This window comes from Leucopleurus acutus (assembly GCF_964270905.1).
Source record: "Leucopleurus acutus genome assembly, chromosome: 4".
NCBI classification, from domain to species: Eukaryota; Metazoa; Chordata; class Mammalia; order Artiodactyla; family Delphinidae; genus Leucopleurus; species Leucopleurus acutus.
The window spans coordinates 19,283,467-19,301,949 of record NC_139146.1 but is presented as its reverse complement, the minus strand read 5'-3'; the positions used below and the strand labels follow the sequence as shown (position 1 = coordinate 19,301,949).

At 33.9% G+C, this 18,483-nt stretch overlaps 1 protein-coding gene across 6 annotated transcripts in view; it reads left to right on the top strand.

Annotated features, from left to right (window-relative positions):
• BLTP1 (bridge-like lipid transfer protein family member 1) overlaps nucleotides 1–18,483 on the top strand; it is a 212,003-nt gene that overhangs the window by 148,756 nt on the left and 44,764 nt on the right. For all 6 annotated transcript variants that reach the window (XM_082837740.1, XM_082837741.1, XM_082837744.1 and 3 more), the window contains 7 exons: nucleotides 1,589–1,833; nucleotides 3,955–4,060; nucleotides 9,804–9,901; nucleotides 10,652–10,837; nucleotides 11,827–11,995; nucleotides 13,590–13,801; nucleotides 14,906–15,104. In XM_082837740.1, coding sequence (XP_082693866.1) covers nucleotides 1,589–1,833; nucleotides 3,955–4,060; nucleotides 9,804–9,901; nucleotides 10,652–10,837; nucleotides 11,827–11,995; nucleotides 13,590–13,801; nucleotides 14,906–15,104 — 1,215 coding nt within the window. The remainder of the gene's footprint in view (nucleotides 1–1,588; nucleotides 1,834–3,954; nucleotides 4,061–9,803; nucleotides 9,902–10,651; nucleotides 10,838–11,826; nucleotides 11,996–13,589; nucleotides 13,802–14,905; nucleotides 15,105–18,483) is intronic.

Below are 18,483 nucleotides of genomic sequence, written 5' to 3'. Positions count from 1 at the left end.
TCTGAACATCTTTTCTTATCAGAAACAGAAGCACTTTAAAGTGAATTTCCATATTTTGCAGAGTCAGAAGTGTTGGGCCTTCAGGTATTGGGTTAAATGGCTCTTCCTGTCTGTTTATTCAGGGCATCCGTGAAATAGAAGAGCTAACAGAAGCAGCAGATCAAAAGCCAAATAGTCAGTTTGGAACTAGGAAGATATGAATATTTAGGAGCAAAGAAAACATACTGTCATATATCTAGTCAGATAACAACCCATAATTCTCCTTGCAATAAAGGAAAGGGACAAAAACAGTAGGAAAAAAAAAGGCTATACTAGTGATAAGGGATGACCTGAGGCCTAGTATTACTTCAGTCTGTGTTTTTATTTGGTAATGTTGGTGGTAGTAATAGTAGTGGTAGCTACTGTGGAGGGCAGCCCGCACCCCTTGCAGCCTGCAAGCCATAGTCAGTGACTCTGCCTGGTGAGTAAGAGGAGATCGGAGCAGTTGTGACCTATCTGGCCTTTCACGGTTGCACCAGTTGGTGAGAGAGCGTGTTTCTGTTTATGGATAACTCATTCCTAGTATAAACGTTACTGTATAGTGAGTGAATATAGTGAATGTGACATATAGGAGGTGACCTTTAATTAGTATGTGGAAGAAAGAGAATTATTTCTGGCACAATCGAGAATACTAGGAATATATAATAAATTTTAAATGTAGGCAAAATAGGCTGTTTAATGTTTGAGTGGAGAGAATTGCTTATGTACAGAACAGTATCAGTAGATTTGATTGGTTGGAAAGGAACAGGCACATATACATTAGACAGTATATGTAATAGGCAATAATAGATCTTGATTTTAACAAGGTTTCTGCTACGCCTTAATGCCCTCAATAAATAGTTGGAGAAATATAGCCTGAATAAATAGTACAGGTTGTGTATTTATAATTGTTTGAACAACTACATGCCAAATTGTTGATTTAAGTGTTTAGAACCAACAGTAAACTAAAACTCAGACCATATTCTTATTTGGAGTATGGTCCCATCATTATTGTTAAGGTCAAAGGTACATGTTATGTAAAATTTTATACTCGACGAATGTTTTCATTGAGTATAATTTAGTTGGTTTGACAATTTCACTGTTTCCTTCCATACTGAGTCAGGATCAAGAGGCAAGTTATCAACTGCTAACTATTCTCTGTGAATAAAACACTGTGCGGATTGCTGTTGTTTTGTTTTGTTTTACACTTTAATTTCTCTTGTTTTAACTCTTTCATAATAAAGGCGGTTTCTTTTCTACCTTATGTGAAATAAAGAGAACATTTACAGGTGTTTCTCTAGCACCTACCACAATGCTGGGCACCTAGTAGGCTTAATAAATGATATTTGCTGGCTTAATAATACTGGCTGATGCTTTATAGTAACCATACACATATTTAAAGACGGGAAATATTTTATAAGCAAATTTAAAATATCCTTCTCATATCTTTCAACATAGGTTTGGAAAATGCATACTTTTTTTTATAGACACCATTTGTTGAACAAAGTAAGGAATGAATGAGTGAATGAGCACCTGAACAACAAACAGTAATTTTCCTTATTTCTTACAGGTGCACAGACCAGATTTACATTTGAGTTGCCAAATCACAGATTGCGTTTTACTTCAAAAGTTTCTGCCACAGATATGTCAACCATTCCTCCTTCTGCCAGTCTTAACCTTCCTCCTGTTACTATGTCAGGGAAATATATAATGGAAGAGCATGATAGTTATTCAGACCAGGTGTGGAGTATAGATGAACTGCCTTCTAAACAAGGGTACTATTTACAGGGAAATTATCTACGTTGTGTGGCAGAAGTAAGTTCACTTTTTAATTTTCTTACTCTTTGTAATTTAGGAGCCTTCAAATTTTAGTTGTACCAAAGTATGTAGTGATCAAAAAAAATCATCAAATCATTTATTCCTACAGAATTTTTTACTCTGGGGTGTGTGTGTGTGTGTGTGTGTGTGTGTGTTTACGTACACATGTGTATGTGTCTCTCTCCTTATAGTTTTATTTAAACATGCTTTTTTTTCTTGTTTTAATCATCTTTGAATTCATATTTATTATATTGGGTTTCACATGCATCTCTACAGTATTTTCATGATTCATTTGATTATAAAAACACTAAGCGTATCTAACATTTGTCAGGTGCTTCATATTCATTGACTTGTACAATCCTTAAATCAATCCTTTGAGGTAGATATTTTATTCTCATTTTACAAGTAAAGAAACTGAGCCGTTAGAGAGGTTACATGATTCATCCAGGTATACATACTTATTAACAATATAAAGGTCATACAGAGATAAAATAATTACAAGCAGATTCACAGACTAGTTTCTTTACTAAGGGAATTTGAAAGCCAGCATACATGATTCCATCATTATATTTTCCCTTTATATCTGTACAATTATCACAAGTTTAAAAAGCATTTGGATATGTTTTCATTTGATTTGTGGTAAGTAGGCCATTTGTTATCATCCTAATTTGTTATAGTAGAAAATCAAATTTAGAGAGATTAAATAACTTTCCTTAAGTCACCCAACTATCAAATGAGAGATGTAGGAGTCACACAGTGTGCTCGTCCCTCAGCTTGCTTTGTCAGTTTGTCAGAAACAATTGCAACCTTATCAAAAATCAATTTGCCAACTCTTTGTTTTATAAATTTTATTCTCTAGAATCTGAAGGATCTATAAGAATGCTCTTTGGCGTCTTTCTAGAAATATTACAGCTAAGTAGGATATATTTAAGTCTGGTTTACCTTCTTTAGACTCTGCTTGTCCTAGAACTTCTCGTGTACAAGATGCTAGAAGTCAAATATTTATTTACTAAAAGGTGGATTATAAAGCATATTTCATTTGTGCTTTCTACACTGAAAAATAAGTGTTCCAGACTGTAGTTTAGCAATACTGTTATTAATGGTTCATTTGACAGAAAATAAAACAAATCAAATGCAGTATATTGCATAGTTCCTTACTAATATTAGCTATTATAAAGGTATAAAGTTTGTAATTGGGGCAGAACACCATCCCAGATTTACTAAGAATGCAGTTAATTACAAACATTCCAAAGAATCTAAAGTTGCATCTCTCTGAGAGTTGCCCATTTAACTATGGCCTAAAATAGACACATGTGAAAATCATCTTTGCCCATTTGATACTACTATATATAAAATAAAAGTGCCCAGTGAAACTTAGACTAAGAAAAGACTGCTACATCTCTTTTGCTGTTAACTTTTGATCAAAATATGGACACTATCAAAGTGACAAATGTTGAAGTATTTGCCTTACTTATAAGGATGTTTCAATTCATCGTTAATATAAAACTCAACTCCAGTTATGGCTGGCTTTCTATTTAATCTGTTTATTAACTAATTCTTGCCAGAAATTTTGGGCTTTATACTAATCATGGGACATGTATTATAGTAAAGCTGACTTTAGTATATCTGATTTGCTAATTTGCTCAAATGTAGCTTCATGAGAGCCATAATTTTGTTATTTTTATTCACAGCTGTGTCTTTAGCACCTAATGCAGATGGTCAATAAATATTTGAATGAGTAAATACATTTACTTTCACTTATACTGGTCCATCTTTCTAACTCTACAACAGTGGTCATTAAAAATAAATATTACTCTACATAAAATTTCAATTTTGCAATCACCAAGTTACATAGAGTATAATTTTCATTCATTTTCAAAAGATTTCTCATACCTTATTGGCTACTGTTATTTTAAAATATGGGGGGAATGGCTCATAACAATGTCAGGCCAGTAGAGTATTGGGGAATCTGAGTATTTTTAACCCTTCTTCAGTATTTTCATTTCAAATAGCATGTAGATAATTGTTTTTCCTCAGAGTTTGGCATGACTTATGTGAGATGTATTTTAAACTAATATAGTCAGTATGTTAATCTTGTATTCTGATTTTGTTTGGCAGGTTGGTTCCTTCGAACATAATCTTACAACTGATCTTCTAAACCACTTGGTATTTGTACAGAAAGTGTTCATGAAGGAAGTTAATGAAGTAATACAAAAAGTTTCTGGTAAGATGATTTGATACTTATAGTGCAGAACATACAGCAGGATTTTATTCTCGTTGGCTATATGATGGTCCATGTACCAGTGGTATGAGTATCGATTCTATCATTTAGATGAAATTGTTGAGTAACTCCCTAAAAATTCTGCATTCCTTTTTTTTTTTTTTTTTTTTTTTTTGCGGTATGCGGGCCTCTCACTGTTGTGGCCTCTCCCATTGCGGAGCACAGGCTCTGGACGCGCAGGCTCAGCGGCCATGGCTCATGGGCCCAGCCGCTCCGCGGCATGTGGGATCTTCCCAGACGGGAGCACGAACCCATGTCTCCTGCATCGGCAGGCGGACTGTCAACCACTGCGCCACCAGGGAAGCCCCTCTGCATTCCTTTTATGGCTTTCTCACCTACAGATTGTTTTGCTTATTACTTTTGTCATATGTAATATATGCATTTACAATTTATAAATTAAACAAAGGTCCCTTATGCTTCCCTTCCAAAAAGAAAAAGCTTAGTGTGTGTCTGTTAACTAAACTAATCTTAATCATTTGGGAACAAAATTTAGAGCAGTATTAAGATTTCGATTTTAATCTGTATCAGATGGTGACAGTATGCTGGCCACATGGTAAATTGTCTATAGCAATCCTTATTATATTTTTGCTATTCCTCAAGATCAGATTATAAGTGAGCTTCTTAATCACTATTTTATATTTTAACCAGAAATATATGTTTGATTTAAACAATTAATTGATTTTTAATTCACAAGGTAAAGTATTAAGAGGCATTAGGGTGGAAAACAAGTTGACTGTATAACAGTTCTTGAGGCTGAATATTTCAGTATGCATATAATCATGTTAAAATAATAGTTAAGCCTCATCTATAAATTGGCACCGAGAGGAGATTCCTCCATGTTGATGGATAAATTCATTCATTTTACAAATTTATTAAGTATCCAGATAGTACATTATATTTGCGATGAGTTCTCTGAATGACAAGAAGAAGGTGCTGTGTCTGTGTCAAAGGAGAAACTAACGTAGCCTAAGGAATCAGAAAAGGCTTCACAGAGGAAGTCATATTCAAAACCTCACAAGTGAAGCCTCATTTGGCAAGAAAGGAGGAGTAGAGAAGATTCAGGCAGAGCTTATGGACCAGTATTTAATAAGGCCCTGAAGGAGGACAGACCATGGATTAGGGAATTAAATTATGTAGCAGCTGTGTGAGCAAGAGATTTTCCTGGTTCTCATGGGTTGGTTCTGGTTGTATCTGAGGTCAGGAAGCTACTTAATGATCACATTGAAGAAGCCTAGCAGAGCTATAGAATTTTACAAGTTAATATAAAAATCAGATCAATTGGTAGTCTTGGAATTTTTCTAAAGATGGTTGAATACAAACCATTAAGGGAGGGATGAATACATAGCAGAAGCCCCTTCTGCCACTGAAGGTGTCTCTACTTGGAGACCATATAGAAGTTTTAATGTGGCCCATTTACCTGGTTGATATCACATTAGAACATTGTCTATAATGTGAAAGTAAAGAATATTTCAAGTTGGTAATTTTTTATGAGTTTTAAAGAGTATTTTCAAGACTGCTATTGCTGAATATGTATAACTAAAAAACAAACAGACTTTTCCATTAACTAATCTTGTATCTTACGGTAAAAAGCTAGGATTATAGAGTTCCTCATATTAGTCTGGTACTGTAAGCTGTCAAAGTGGTTTTGATGAAAAAGAAAGGCTTTTCTTAACCTTTGAATTACATTCTGTTAGGAGTTATAAGTAAAGTGTATCCCTAGGTCTATGAATAATGAACTGGAAAAGAAGACTGGAAATTAATGTTCTAACCATGAAGACTTGCTAATCACTGTGAAGAATAGAGAAATCAGATAATGATGCCGAAGTCATTTAGTGGCTAGATCTGCTCCCTGAACCATTCCTTCCTGACCGTAGAGACAGCATGAACCCTAGGAAAATAGCTGAAATGTAAATCACATATCATCCAGCTGGCCCAGGGCCTCATGGAGCACAGATGTTCCCATATCTTTTTCAAAACCAGAGAATGTAACAGATTATTGAGAGGGAATACTTAGAATCCCTGTAGCCACATTTCTTAGTATTCTCATCTCTATATTGCTTCCCTACTCTCCCGTAATCTTCATGATTATTTTCCTTATTTGTTTCTTAAACTTTTTCCTCATGCTTTTCCTTCACGTTACATTTAGCTTTAGGACATTTTCTATTGCATAGGAATACTCATGTTCACAATCATCATCAAGTTTGTTAGGAAAATTCTTTTTTGAAGAACCAGTTCTTATAATCTTATTGCCCATGGATTGCCTGGGTTTCAGAAAGATGTAGATAAGCACTGACTTAGTAAAGAGAAGAGGTCTATTTTTGAGTATGTACAGCCATTTATATGTAATGAGAAATATATATATAGTGAGGTTACCTTCTTACAATTGGACCAGGTCTATATTTAATTCATAACAAGGTAGAAACTGTGGAGTTAATGTGACTAATAGTGTCTCTGATATTTCTATAAACTAAAAGTGTTATGTAATACATTTCGTAAGAGGCAGAGCTTGTCTTTTAAATTAAAAAAAAAATTTTTTTCTGAAACTATGTAAAAGATATTCAGGATAGTGATAGATGAACAAAACAAATAGCCTTTTTTAAAAATCAACTTTATTTTTTAGAGCAGTTTTAGGTTCACGGCAAAATTGAGGGCAAGGTACAGAGATTTCCCAGATACCCTCTGCCTTCAGTCATGCATAGCCTCCCCCATTATCAAAGTCCCCCATTAGAGTGGTACGTTTGTTACAACTGACAAACCTACACTGACACACCATTATCACCAAAAGCCCATAGTTTACATTAGGATTCACTCTTGGCATTGTACATTCGGTGGGTTTGAACAAATGTATAATGACGTGTATCCATCATTATAATATCCTACAGAGTAGTTCCACTGCCCTAAAAATCCTCTGTTCTTTGCCTATTTATTCCTCCCTTGGTTGCTTCCAGGTTTTGGCCATTGTGAATTAAGGTGCTGTAAACATCCATATGCAGGTTTCTGTGTGGACATAAGTTTTCATCTCCTTTTGGTAACTGACAAAGTGCAAGATTGCTGGATCATATGGATCATATAAAAGTATGTTTAGTTTTATAGGAAACTGCCAAACTGTCTCCAAAGTGACTGTACCAGTTTGCATTCCCACCAGAAATGAATGAAAGTTCCTTTTGCTCCACATCCCCCCAGCATTTTGTGTTGTTTGTCACTGTTCTAGATTTTGGATATTCTGATGGGTGTGCAGTGGTATCTTACTGTGGTTTTAATTTGCATTTCCCTGATGACATGATGTGAAGCACCTTTTCATGTGCTTATTTGCCATCTGTATATCTTCTTTGGTGAGGTGTTTATTAAAATGTTTGGCCCATTTTTAATCAGGTTGTTTTCTTATTGTTGAGTTTAAGAGCTCTTTGCATATTTTGGATAATGATCCTTTACAAATGTATCTTTTGGAAATATCTTCTCCCAGTTGTGGCTTGCCTTGTTATTCTCTTGACACTCTTCTCAGAGCAGAAGTTTTTAATTTTAATAAAGTCTAGCTTGGGACTTCCCTGGTGGTCCAGTGGTTAAGACTCCATGCTTCCACTGCAAGGGGTGCAAGTTTGATCCCTGGTTGGGGGACTAAGATCCCTCATTCTGTGTGGTGTGACCAAAAAAAAATTAAAATTAAAATAAAAAATTTTTAAGAAGTCTAATTTATCAATTCTTTCTTTCATGGATCATGCCTTTGGTGTTGTATCCAAAAAGTCATTGTCATACAGAAGGTCATTAAGGTTTTCTCCTTTGTTATCTTATATGAGTTTTGTAGTTTTGTGTTTTACCTTTAGGCCTGTGATCCATTATGAGTTAATTTTTGTGACAGGTTTAAGGTCTATATCTAGATGTATTTTTTTGCATGTATTTTTTTGTATTCTAGCAACATATGTTGAAAAGACTGTATCTTTGCTCCATTGTATTGCTTTTGCTCAATTGTATTGCCTTTGCTCATTTGTCAAAGATTAGTTGATTATATTTATGTGGATCTATTTTTGGGCTCTCCCTTCCGTTCCATTGATCTTTTTGTCTGTTATTTCACCAGTACCACACTGTCTTGATTAGCTTGTAGTCTTGAAGTCAGGTAGTTTAAGTCTTCTAGTTTTGGTCTTCTCCTTCAATATTTTATTGGCTATTCTGGGTATTTTGTCCCTTCATGTACACCTTAGAATAAGTTTGTCGATATCCACAAAATAACTTGGTAGGATTTTGGCTGGGGTTGCATTGAATCTAGAGAGCAAGTTGGGAAGAACTGACATTATCAGAGTTCTGTAGGTTTTTTCATGTAGATCTTGTATATATATTGTTAATTTATACTTAAGTATCTTATTTTTTGTGGTGCTAATGTAAATAGTATTGTGTTTTTAATTTCACATTCCACTGTTTATTGCTGGTATATAGGAAAGTGACTGACCTTTGTATATTATTAACCTTGTATCCTGCAGTCTTGCTATAATCACTTATTGGTTCCAGGAACTTCTACATAGATGATCAGGTCATTTGTGAACAGAGACAGTTTTATTTCTTCCTTCCCAATCTGTATATCTTTTTTTTTCCCTTTTCTTGTCTTATTGCATTAGCTAGGACTTCTTGTATGATGTTGAAAAGAAGTGGTAAGAGTGGACATCCTTGGTTTGTACCTTATCTTAGTGAGGAAACTAAGAGCTTTTCACCGTTAAGGATCATACTAGCTGTAGGTTTTTTGTAGATATTCTCTATTGAGTTGAGGAAGTTCTCTGCTCCTAGTTTACTGAGAATCTTTACTATCAATAGGTGTTGGTTTTTGTCAAATGCTTTTTCTGCATCCTGTAATATGATAATGTGATTTTTCTTCTTGAGCCTGTTGATGTGATGAATTGCATTAATTGATTACCTACTAGGAAAAAACTTCCCATCCCACTTATATTTGCTCCTTGGGATGATGCTAAATTCAATATACATAGAAAAAGATGAATCATTTTAAGATAGAATATTTGAAAGGTAAGCATACAGAAAAGTTTTTACAATAAGGAGAGGAGAAGTGGAGATAGCAGTTGGATTTTAAAATATTAGAACATTATTTCCTGAATGCCACAATGCCTGGGCAACAAATGGTCTATTAATAGGAACTTTATCCCCAGGGTCCTCTGCCCGTATTTTGTTTTCATGTATAGGCCAAACGTTTATTGTCACACTCTTAATTATTACCTTATTTTTTATTTCTCTACCTTTATTTTTTCTTCCATTCTTTTTGTTTATAAATGACAAAGGTCACATTTTTGGTTGAAGAAATTATTTCATTGTACTGTTTTTCCCTCAAATATATTTTCTCAGGTGTATAATCATGTTTGGTGTAATTATAGGTATAATATCTTAATTTAGTCCTTATAAAATGTTCTTTTTTTTTTTCTGGCCGCACCACACAGCTTGTGGGATCTTAGTTCTAGTTCTTATAAAATGTTCTTAATAAATATCTACATATGCAGTACTGTCCCTATCTTATAATATTTGCCTCAGTGAAATGTGACATGGCTAAAGTTCCCTGTTAAAGATTGAGTTAATGATCAGGAAAAAGAAAATGTTGTGTGTGTGTGTGTGTGTGTGTTTAAGCACACAAAGTAGTTATTATTTTCCTTTTAAAGAAATTGCCTTAAACCTTCAATTATTTAACCTCTTTCAGGTGGGGAGCAACCTATTCCTCTTTGGAACGAACATGATGGAACAGCAGATGGAGATAAGCCTAAAATTCTACTCTATTCCCTGAACTTGCAGTTTAAGGTAACAAAAATAATAATATAATAATGATTCTTTAAGAAGTATTTTTCTACTTAATTAATGTGTGCTTGTAGAAAATCCATATGATATATGAGTATGCCAAATAGAAAATAAAACTGAAGTATAACCCTGTCCGTGCATAGAAGAAGCTTTAACAATTGAATATCCTTTAGGACGTTTTCCTATTTGTATTTTTATATATGTATATATTTCTGCATTTTTAAAAACCTTGAATACCTTTCCATGTCAGAACATTTAGATCCACTTTATCTTTTTGAACAGCTGTGCTATATATTATACAGTTGTAACAATTTAACTACTTCCTTCAGATGAACCTTTTGACATTTTTTCTAATTATTGCTGTTATAAATTACTCTGTAAGAAATATTTTGTACAGTTGTCCAGTTAAAGTAATACCTTAATAGAAACGTTATTTCCAATATTTACGATATTAGTGTTCTTAAAAATAAAAATCATTCTTACCAAACAGTTATTTACTTGTAAATAATGTATTTAACACATGAACAGTCTATATTTTAAATACAGAATACTGGAATAAAATTTAATAGCTAAAAAAGTTCCGACTGACATGAGAAATTAAAGGATGTTGCCAGTTTTATTAGTTCATCAGGCATTTTATGTGTGTTTAAAAACATGGCTGTTTTATTTATCATATATTGAAAGATTTCATTTGTGTGGGTGTACATTGTTGATTTAAGATTCTTTTTTTCCTCCAAACATACAATCTGCTAGGGTATTCAAGTAACGGCCACAACTCCCTCAATGAGAGCTGTGAGATTTGAAACTGGATTGATTGAACTGGAACTTTCGAACCGACTTCAAACCAAAGCTTCACCAGGAAGTAGCAGCTATCTGAAACTGTTCGGTAAATGCCAAGTGGATTTAAATCTGGCATTAGGACAAATTGTTAAACATCAGGTGAGTGCTGAATATGTTGATATTAAAACTCTGGCTTTTAAACTTTGCATATCAATTTAAACTACTTTAAGTATTACTATACTTTAAAAAGTATTGAGTTGAAGTTCATAAAATCTGATTGTAAATTCTAATAAAAAATCATTTAAGAAGGCCCTGATAATTTTACCTTGGTATTTCATTGAGTATATTGGTGGTATATTGTTCAGTGCAAATGCAATCACATGAAACTTGAATCTAGTATCTTCATAAATATTCGTTTATAATTTCTCTTGATTTTGTTAAACAGTATTTTTTATTTCAACACTTTGTACTAACATTGGTCAGTCTTTAAAATGTTACTAAGTTTCTTAGCTGTCCTGTTTGATAATGGCAAATTTTGCATGCTATAATATTAAACATGTAAAGTTTTAAAAAAATGTGTATATATACAACAGTAAATCAGATTCTGTTGTATAAAAATTAACTTTCACAGCTCATCAGGGAATTATACTATTATTTTTGCTAAAAATTATTATGTAGATTTAACCTTTTTCCTTCTTCAGTTTGAAGATTAAAAGAATACCAGTCACTTTTCAAAACTGAGTGGCTATATTAAAGATTATGTGGGGGAATAAATGAACAAAAATTTCATGTCATCTCTAGAAAAACAGTAATTTTTTCAAATAGAAACACAGTTGAGAGGAGAGAGGATCTGATTATCTTGAAACATTTAATACATTGCCATTGAGGCTATGGCCCTAATCCTAGCTTTTGTATGAATTTTATGTATGACTTCCTATTTATTTCTTATATACCCATCCATATTGTATATTAATTTCAAGTGTTTATGGTACAGAGTATCAGGAATTTATCATTGACAAATGAAATAGAGAAAAATGTACTGTAGTTCTTTTAGTGAACAATACCATTAATGGTGTTAAAACTTCTAATTTTTTAAATTAAAATATTTTCCATTATTTGATTTTATTGAGCTTTTAATTTTATTTTAGGTTTATGAGGAAGCTGGTTCTGATTTTCATCAGGTTGCCTATTTTAAAACTAGAATTGGGTTAAGAAATGCCCTGCGAGAAGAAATCAGTGGTTCTTCAGATAGGGAAGCCGTGCTTATTACCCTGAATAGACCAATTGTTTATGCACAGCCTGTGGCCTTTGATAGAGGTAAGATGAAGTCTATCAATACTGTCTTGTTAGATTTAGAAATGTTTTGGTAATGCTAGAAAAAATCATCTGTAGTTTACCAGTTTAAATGCTTGACAGCTAAATGTCTCTTAAATTTGAAATGTGAGCATCCAAAAAAAGTTTCTTGCTTACTACCATCAGTTTTTGGAGTTACTTTACTTTTTAAAGTTATTTGCTTTTTACATGGATCTATAGGAATGTCTGATTCAGAATTTTAAATTTTTTGGCTTGGATAACTATTGCACCCAATTGTCTTAGCACTGTCTTTATTCATTTATTCTATAAACATTTATTGTTTACTGTCTAGAAGTGGAATACAAATATGGAAAACAGGATCTCTGCCCTCAAGGAGCTCTCAGTTCAGTGGGAAAGAGAACAAAGTAGACTACAGAGTAGATATATATATATATATATATATATATATATATATATACGCATATATACACACACTACACACACACACACTTCTTTTTTTTCCCCTTATATCTGAGGGTGTCTCTCACTTTCTCTGTACTTCTCAGAGGAGAAACTAAATTTTCAGATTCAACTTGGAGTTAGGAGTTCACCAAGGAGACAGGAAATGAAAGCTTGTCCTATTTACCTCTGTATCTGAAGGCCTAGAACAGTCCCAGGCATGTAGTTAAGAACTAAATAAAGATTTGCCAAGTGAGAAAGAGCATGAATGAATATATATGAGCACAGAGGTCTAAGAAAATACAGCAGCCACTTTTATAAAAGAAAATAATGGGAAATAGGCTGAACGATAGATAGGATCTAATTAATGTGTCTTGGGCAAATAGGAATTGTATTTTAGAAGTAATGAAGAACCATTTATGAAGCCATAAAAGATTTAAATCGGTGGTGGGCATTGGCTGGTGATAAGATCATTTTGTTAGAAAACTGCCCTTACCATTTTATTTTGCTAAATCTGGTGCACGTTTTTTTTTTTTCATTTCTCATCTTACCAACATTTGATCAACTAACAACCCCTTAAAGTACTTTCTACTCTTTGTGTCCATGACATAACACCTGCTTTTCCTTCCACTTCTCTGGCCCCTTCATCTTTATCTCTCTTTAGACTCCTCCTTGTATATACTGCATTAAATGATGGTTTACCTTAAGTTTTCAATTCTTGTTACAAACTCAAATGTCTTCGACTTCTCTCTCTAAATCACACTTTATTAATGTATACTCCCAGTATTAAGTACCTCTCCTTCAAGAATTTTTAACTGTTGCAACAGAAAGCTGTATATGGTCAGGGTCCATGTGTGTTTTCGTTTGTTATTCCATGCCAATGCCTAGCATATATAGTAGGCATTTCACAACTAATTCATTGAATGAATGAATGGACCTGGATTCTCTTCTTTTGCCACTTTGCAGTCGCCTGCTTTCTGCTTTTTTCATTTCTCAAGTTGACTGTATCCTCTTAGATCCTTTCAAATTCTAATGCTACAATTTTCTGGGAGTAATTTTTATTAATCAACAGGATTTTGCAGCTCTAGAGGTTTACTTGCCATATAGCTTTACAGTTTTTATTTTAATTTTCCTTCTGCCCTGTCTTAATTATCAAAAGCTGTGCTGTTTTGGCTGAATTATAAGGCTGCCTATGACAATTGGAATGAACAACGAATGGCTTTACATAAAGATATTCATATGGCTACAAAGGAAGTGGTAGATATGTTGCCTGGTATCCAGCAAACGTCAGCCCAGGCGTTTGGGACTCTCTTCCTCCAGCTCACTGTGAATGATCTGGGAATTTGCCTGCCTATCACAAATACTGCACAGGTATAAAAAATCGAATCACAGTCCAAGATTAAGAGCCAGACATTTCTAGAAACCATTTTTATGTATACAGAGTATAACAATAAGCTTTTCAGGATAACAGTTTATAATTTGAGTTTAGTAGATAGCAATTAAGATTGAACTCCTTCAACCGTTATTTATCCACAGTGTATTAAATATCAATTTCATGAGACTTTTCTCTGAAGCATTCTGATATGCCTCATAATAGTAATGAGATTGACACCCATCTAATAAATCTTAATTTTTACCTTGGAAAATAAGCAGCTTAGTTTTCAAAATTTTTTTTGTTTGTTTTGTATTTAGCCAAGACATCTTTGGCATACACTTGATAATAAAATAGAAACAAAGGATATTTAAGGATGCTATATAATAATGTTTAATAACTTTATCTAAAACGGGGTAGGGAATTTCAAAATTCTTTTAAACTATAATATTTAATAGTAACAAAACTTCCAAGTTATGTGTACTGGATAAAGCAAAAATTTACTCTTTGTGATTTAGGACCAGTTCTCAGGAATACACATTTGCATGCACATGTGTGTGAGGGAAAAGCCTGTGAACCCCCTGTTAGGCTAAGAAGTTACAGTTATAACAAACACAGAGGTCTACATTTTACTGTTATAATTTACCTTAACCTGTAACCAGTTGTTGAATGAATTTATCTTTAAGTATTTTGTTTGGCAAAACAGTGTTAAGAAAAACTCTGAGTTGAGGATTGGCAACGTGGTATGTTTGTGCTTCAGGAGTTCAAAAATGATAATATTTTAATGACATGATGGACAGAGCTCAGGAAGGCCTTACACACCAGGGATGGTTGTCAAAATGAAAATGTTCCCCACAAACTAAAAGGCTTGAGATAAAAAGAACAGATATTTAGCCTTTTGCAAGTTTAGTTTAAAAAAATGCACATGGCAATGCATTTCACATGAGCAATTTAATTTTAAAAGTAGGCATCTTTCTAAACTGCTTTTTAATGAAGCTCTCTAGGGTTGACCCTTTCTAGATGTTTGATCTTATGAATCCTGTGAGGTTTCCAAATTTTAAAAGTTGTCACCTTTTGTCTCATTTCTTTAATATATTTTGCAGTCTAATCACACTGGAGACCTTGACACTGGTTCTGCTTTAGTACTGACCATTGAAAGTACTCTCATCACTGCTTGTTCTTCAGAATCTCTAGTTAGTAAAGGACATTTCAAAAACTTTTGTATCCGTTTTGCTGATGGCTTTGAGACATCATGGGATGACTGGAAACCAGAAATTCGTGGGGACCTAGTGATGAATGCCTGTGAGTGTCTTTTATTTTCTGTATGAGGTTTTGAATTTTTTAAAATTAAAAAGTAACCCCAGTGTCTTCATAAGTAAAACTGAAGGATGTTCATATAGAGGAATGTTATTGGACTTTGTGACATAAAGCCTATTTCTAATTAAACATATCAGAACATATTTGTGAAAAACTGCAGCTTTCAGTTGTTTGGGTAAGTAAACCAATTAGGTATTCTTTTTGATGGTACGACATTTGAACATTTGCTCACTCCCTGATTTTTCCTGTAATTGATTCGTTAATGACCAGGCAAAGTGTCTTTGTTCTGTGGGGATCTTGAAACAAAGTGGTAAATGTATAAGATCCAGTTCATTCCTGTAACATAATACAGGATAACCGGGAGCAGGGATTCCAGCCATAAATAAGTCCACATGTCCACATATGTAGTTTACAGAGTATAATTTGTGTGAATTCCTCTGATTCTATTATGCTCCATTAAACACAGCTTTAGTTATTCCTCTGGTTGTGAATAACTAAAGCTGTGTTTATATGCTATTTTGAAGGTACAGAGATTTATTTTTATTTTAAATATTACAGCAGAGTTGATAAAGCATCATTTATCTATTTTTAATTAATTTTTATTGGAGTATAATTGCTTTACAATGTTGTGTTATCATTAATCTTAATAATGAAGAAAAATTATATTTGAAGAATTAAAGGTTGTGGACTAAAATTCCTCAGCTAATCTGTCAAACGGTATGCCATTATTTAGCAGAAGGCGGTATGCCATTATTTAGCAATTTTTTCCTCTCTTCACTGGAAGAAAATCTTCTTTCCAGTTCTGGGTTTTCTTTGAGTATTGGGAGAACTTTCGAGTGTTTTTATATCAAAAATTGAAGTTTTAGCATTTAATATTGGCTAAAATTTTAGGTAAAATTTTTTGGTTTTGAATGCTTTGCATTTAGATAATTCATAGGTAAAATACTAGGATTTCTTTGAAATACTTCAGGTTATTAAGAAGACTTGATATCAAAATACTCATGCCTAATACCCAAAAGACCAAAATTAGCCTTCATCAGAAATTTTTACAAGTAATCATTTTACATGGTTCTTATATGTTTTAAAAAGTCACCATAACTGTCTTTTGTTTGTGTGTTTTTTTCCTTAAAATAAATTTAAACCTATTGATTTTTATTAAGATGACATTTTGCCATCATTATAGTCATACTGGATAGAATATATTTGGAAGCAAGGAAGGATACCATTTCCTTAGCAGTTTAAACAAAGGGAAAATGCATAAGAAATATGCCTCTGACTCAAAGTCAAAAACACATATTAAAAAATGTAAACAATAACTCAGCACCTCAGTGGATATTATACCAGCAAAGTAGAACACTAACATGCTGATAATTGCGATAATCATAATTTATTTGGGGTTTTGGAGGGTATCAAATGACTTGTTTTTGTAACATGCTTATTGTTTGGTGTTTTGGGAGAGTGGCAAATGAGATGAGTAGAGTAGTTGTTTTGCTGACATAAAAGAATTCCAAATTACAGATTCACCAATTAGTTTACTATTTTGTAGTTTTTATTAGTGTAGTTTTTATTAGGAGTAAGTATACTTGGATATAACTGACAATTTTTTTAAAAAAAGAGTTGAGTTTAGGGCAGAGAAATAAGGAAAAGTAGGATTATGTCTTAGGATTTTTTTTCACAGATCATTTAAAAATCATGCCCTACAGAAACAGAAATGTAGATCAATGGAACAGGATAGAAAGCACAGAGATAAACCCACGCATGTATGGTCACCTTATCTTTGATAAAGGAGGCAAGAATATACAGTGGAGAAAAGACAGCTTCTTCAATAAGTGGTGCTGAGAAAACTGGACAGCTACATGTAAAAGAATGAAATTAGAACACTCCCAACACCATACACAAAAATAAACTCAAAATGGATTAAAGACCTAAATGTAAGGCCAGACACTATCAAACTCTTAGAGGAAAACATAGGCAGAACACTCCATGACATAAATCACAGCAAGATCCTTTTAGACCCACCTCCTTGAGAAATGGAAATAAAAACGAAAATAAACAAATGGGGCCTAATGAAACTTCAAAGCTTTTGCACAGCAAAGGAAAGCATAAACAAGACGAAAAGAGAACCCTCAGAATGGGAGAAAATATTTGCAAACGAATCAACTGACAAAGGATTAATCTCCAAAATTTACAAGCAGCTCATGCAGCTCAATATCAAAAAAACAAACAGCCCAATCCAAAAATGGGCAGAAGACCTAAAGAGACATTTCTCCGAAGAAGATATACCGATTGCCAACAAACACATGAACGGATGCTCAACATCACTAATCATTAGAGAAATGCAAATCAAAACTACAACGAGGTATCACCTCACACCAGTCAGAATGGCCAGCATCAAAAAATCTACAAATGATAAATGCTGGAGAGGGTGTGGAGAAAAGGGAACCCTCTTTCACTGTTGGTAGGAATGTAAATTGATACAGCCACTATGGAGAACAATATGGAAGTTCCTTAAAAAACTAAAAATAGAACTACCATATGACCCAGCAATCCCACTACTGGGCATATACCCTGAGAAAACCATAATTCCAAAAGAGTCATGTACCACAATGTTCATTGCAGCTCTATCTACAATAGCCAGGACATGGAAGCAACCTAAGTGTCCACTGACAGATGAATGGATAAAGAATATGTGGCATATATATACAGTGGAATATTAGCCATTAAAAGAAATGAAATTGAGGTATTTGTAGTGAGGTGGATGGACCTAGAGTCTGTCATACAGGGTGAAATAGGTCAGAAAGAGAAAAACAAATACTGTATGCTAACACATATATATGGAATCTAAAAAAAAAAAAAAAAAAATGGCTCTGACGAACCTAGGAGCAGGAAAGGAATAAAGACACAGATGTAGAGAACGGACTTGAGGACACAGGGAGGGGGAAGGGTAAGCTGTGACAAAGTGAGAGAGTGGCATGGACATACATACACTACCAAATGTAAAATAGATAGCTAGTGGGAAGCAGCCGCATAGCACAGGGAGATCAGCTGGGTGCTTTGTGACCACCTAGCGGGGTGGGATAGGGAGGGTGGGAGGGAGACGCAAGAGGGAGGAGGTATGGGGATATATGTATACGTATAGCTGATTTACTTTGTTATACAGCAGAAACTAACACAACATTGTAAAGCAATTATACTCTAGTAAAGATGTTAAAAAAAAAAAATCACGCCCTAGAAAAAAGATGGCCCTGTGTCGGTAATTCCCTGGTGGTCCAGTGGTTAGGACTTGGCGCTTTCACTGGCGGGGCCCAGGTTTGATCCCTGGTTGGGGAACTAAGACTGCAAGCCAAGTGGCGTGGCCAAAAAA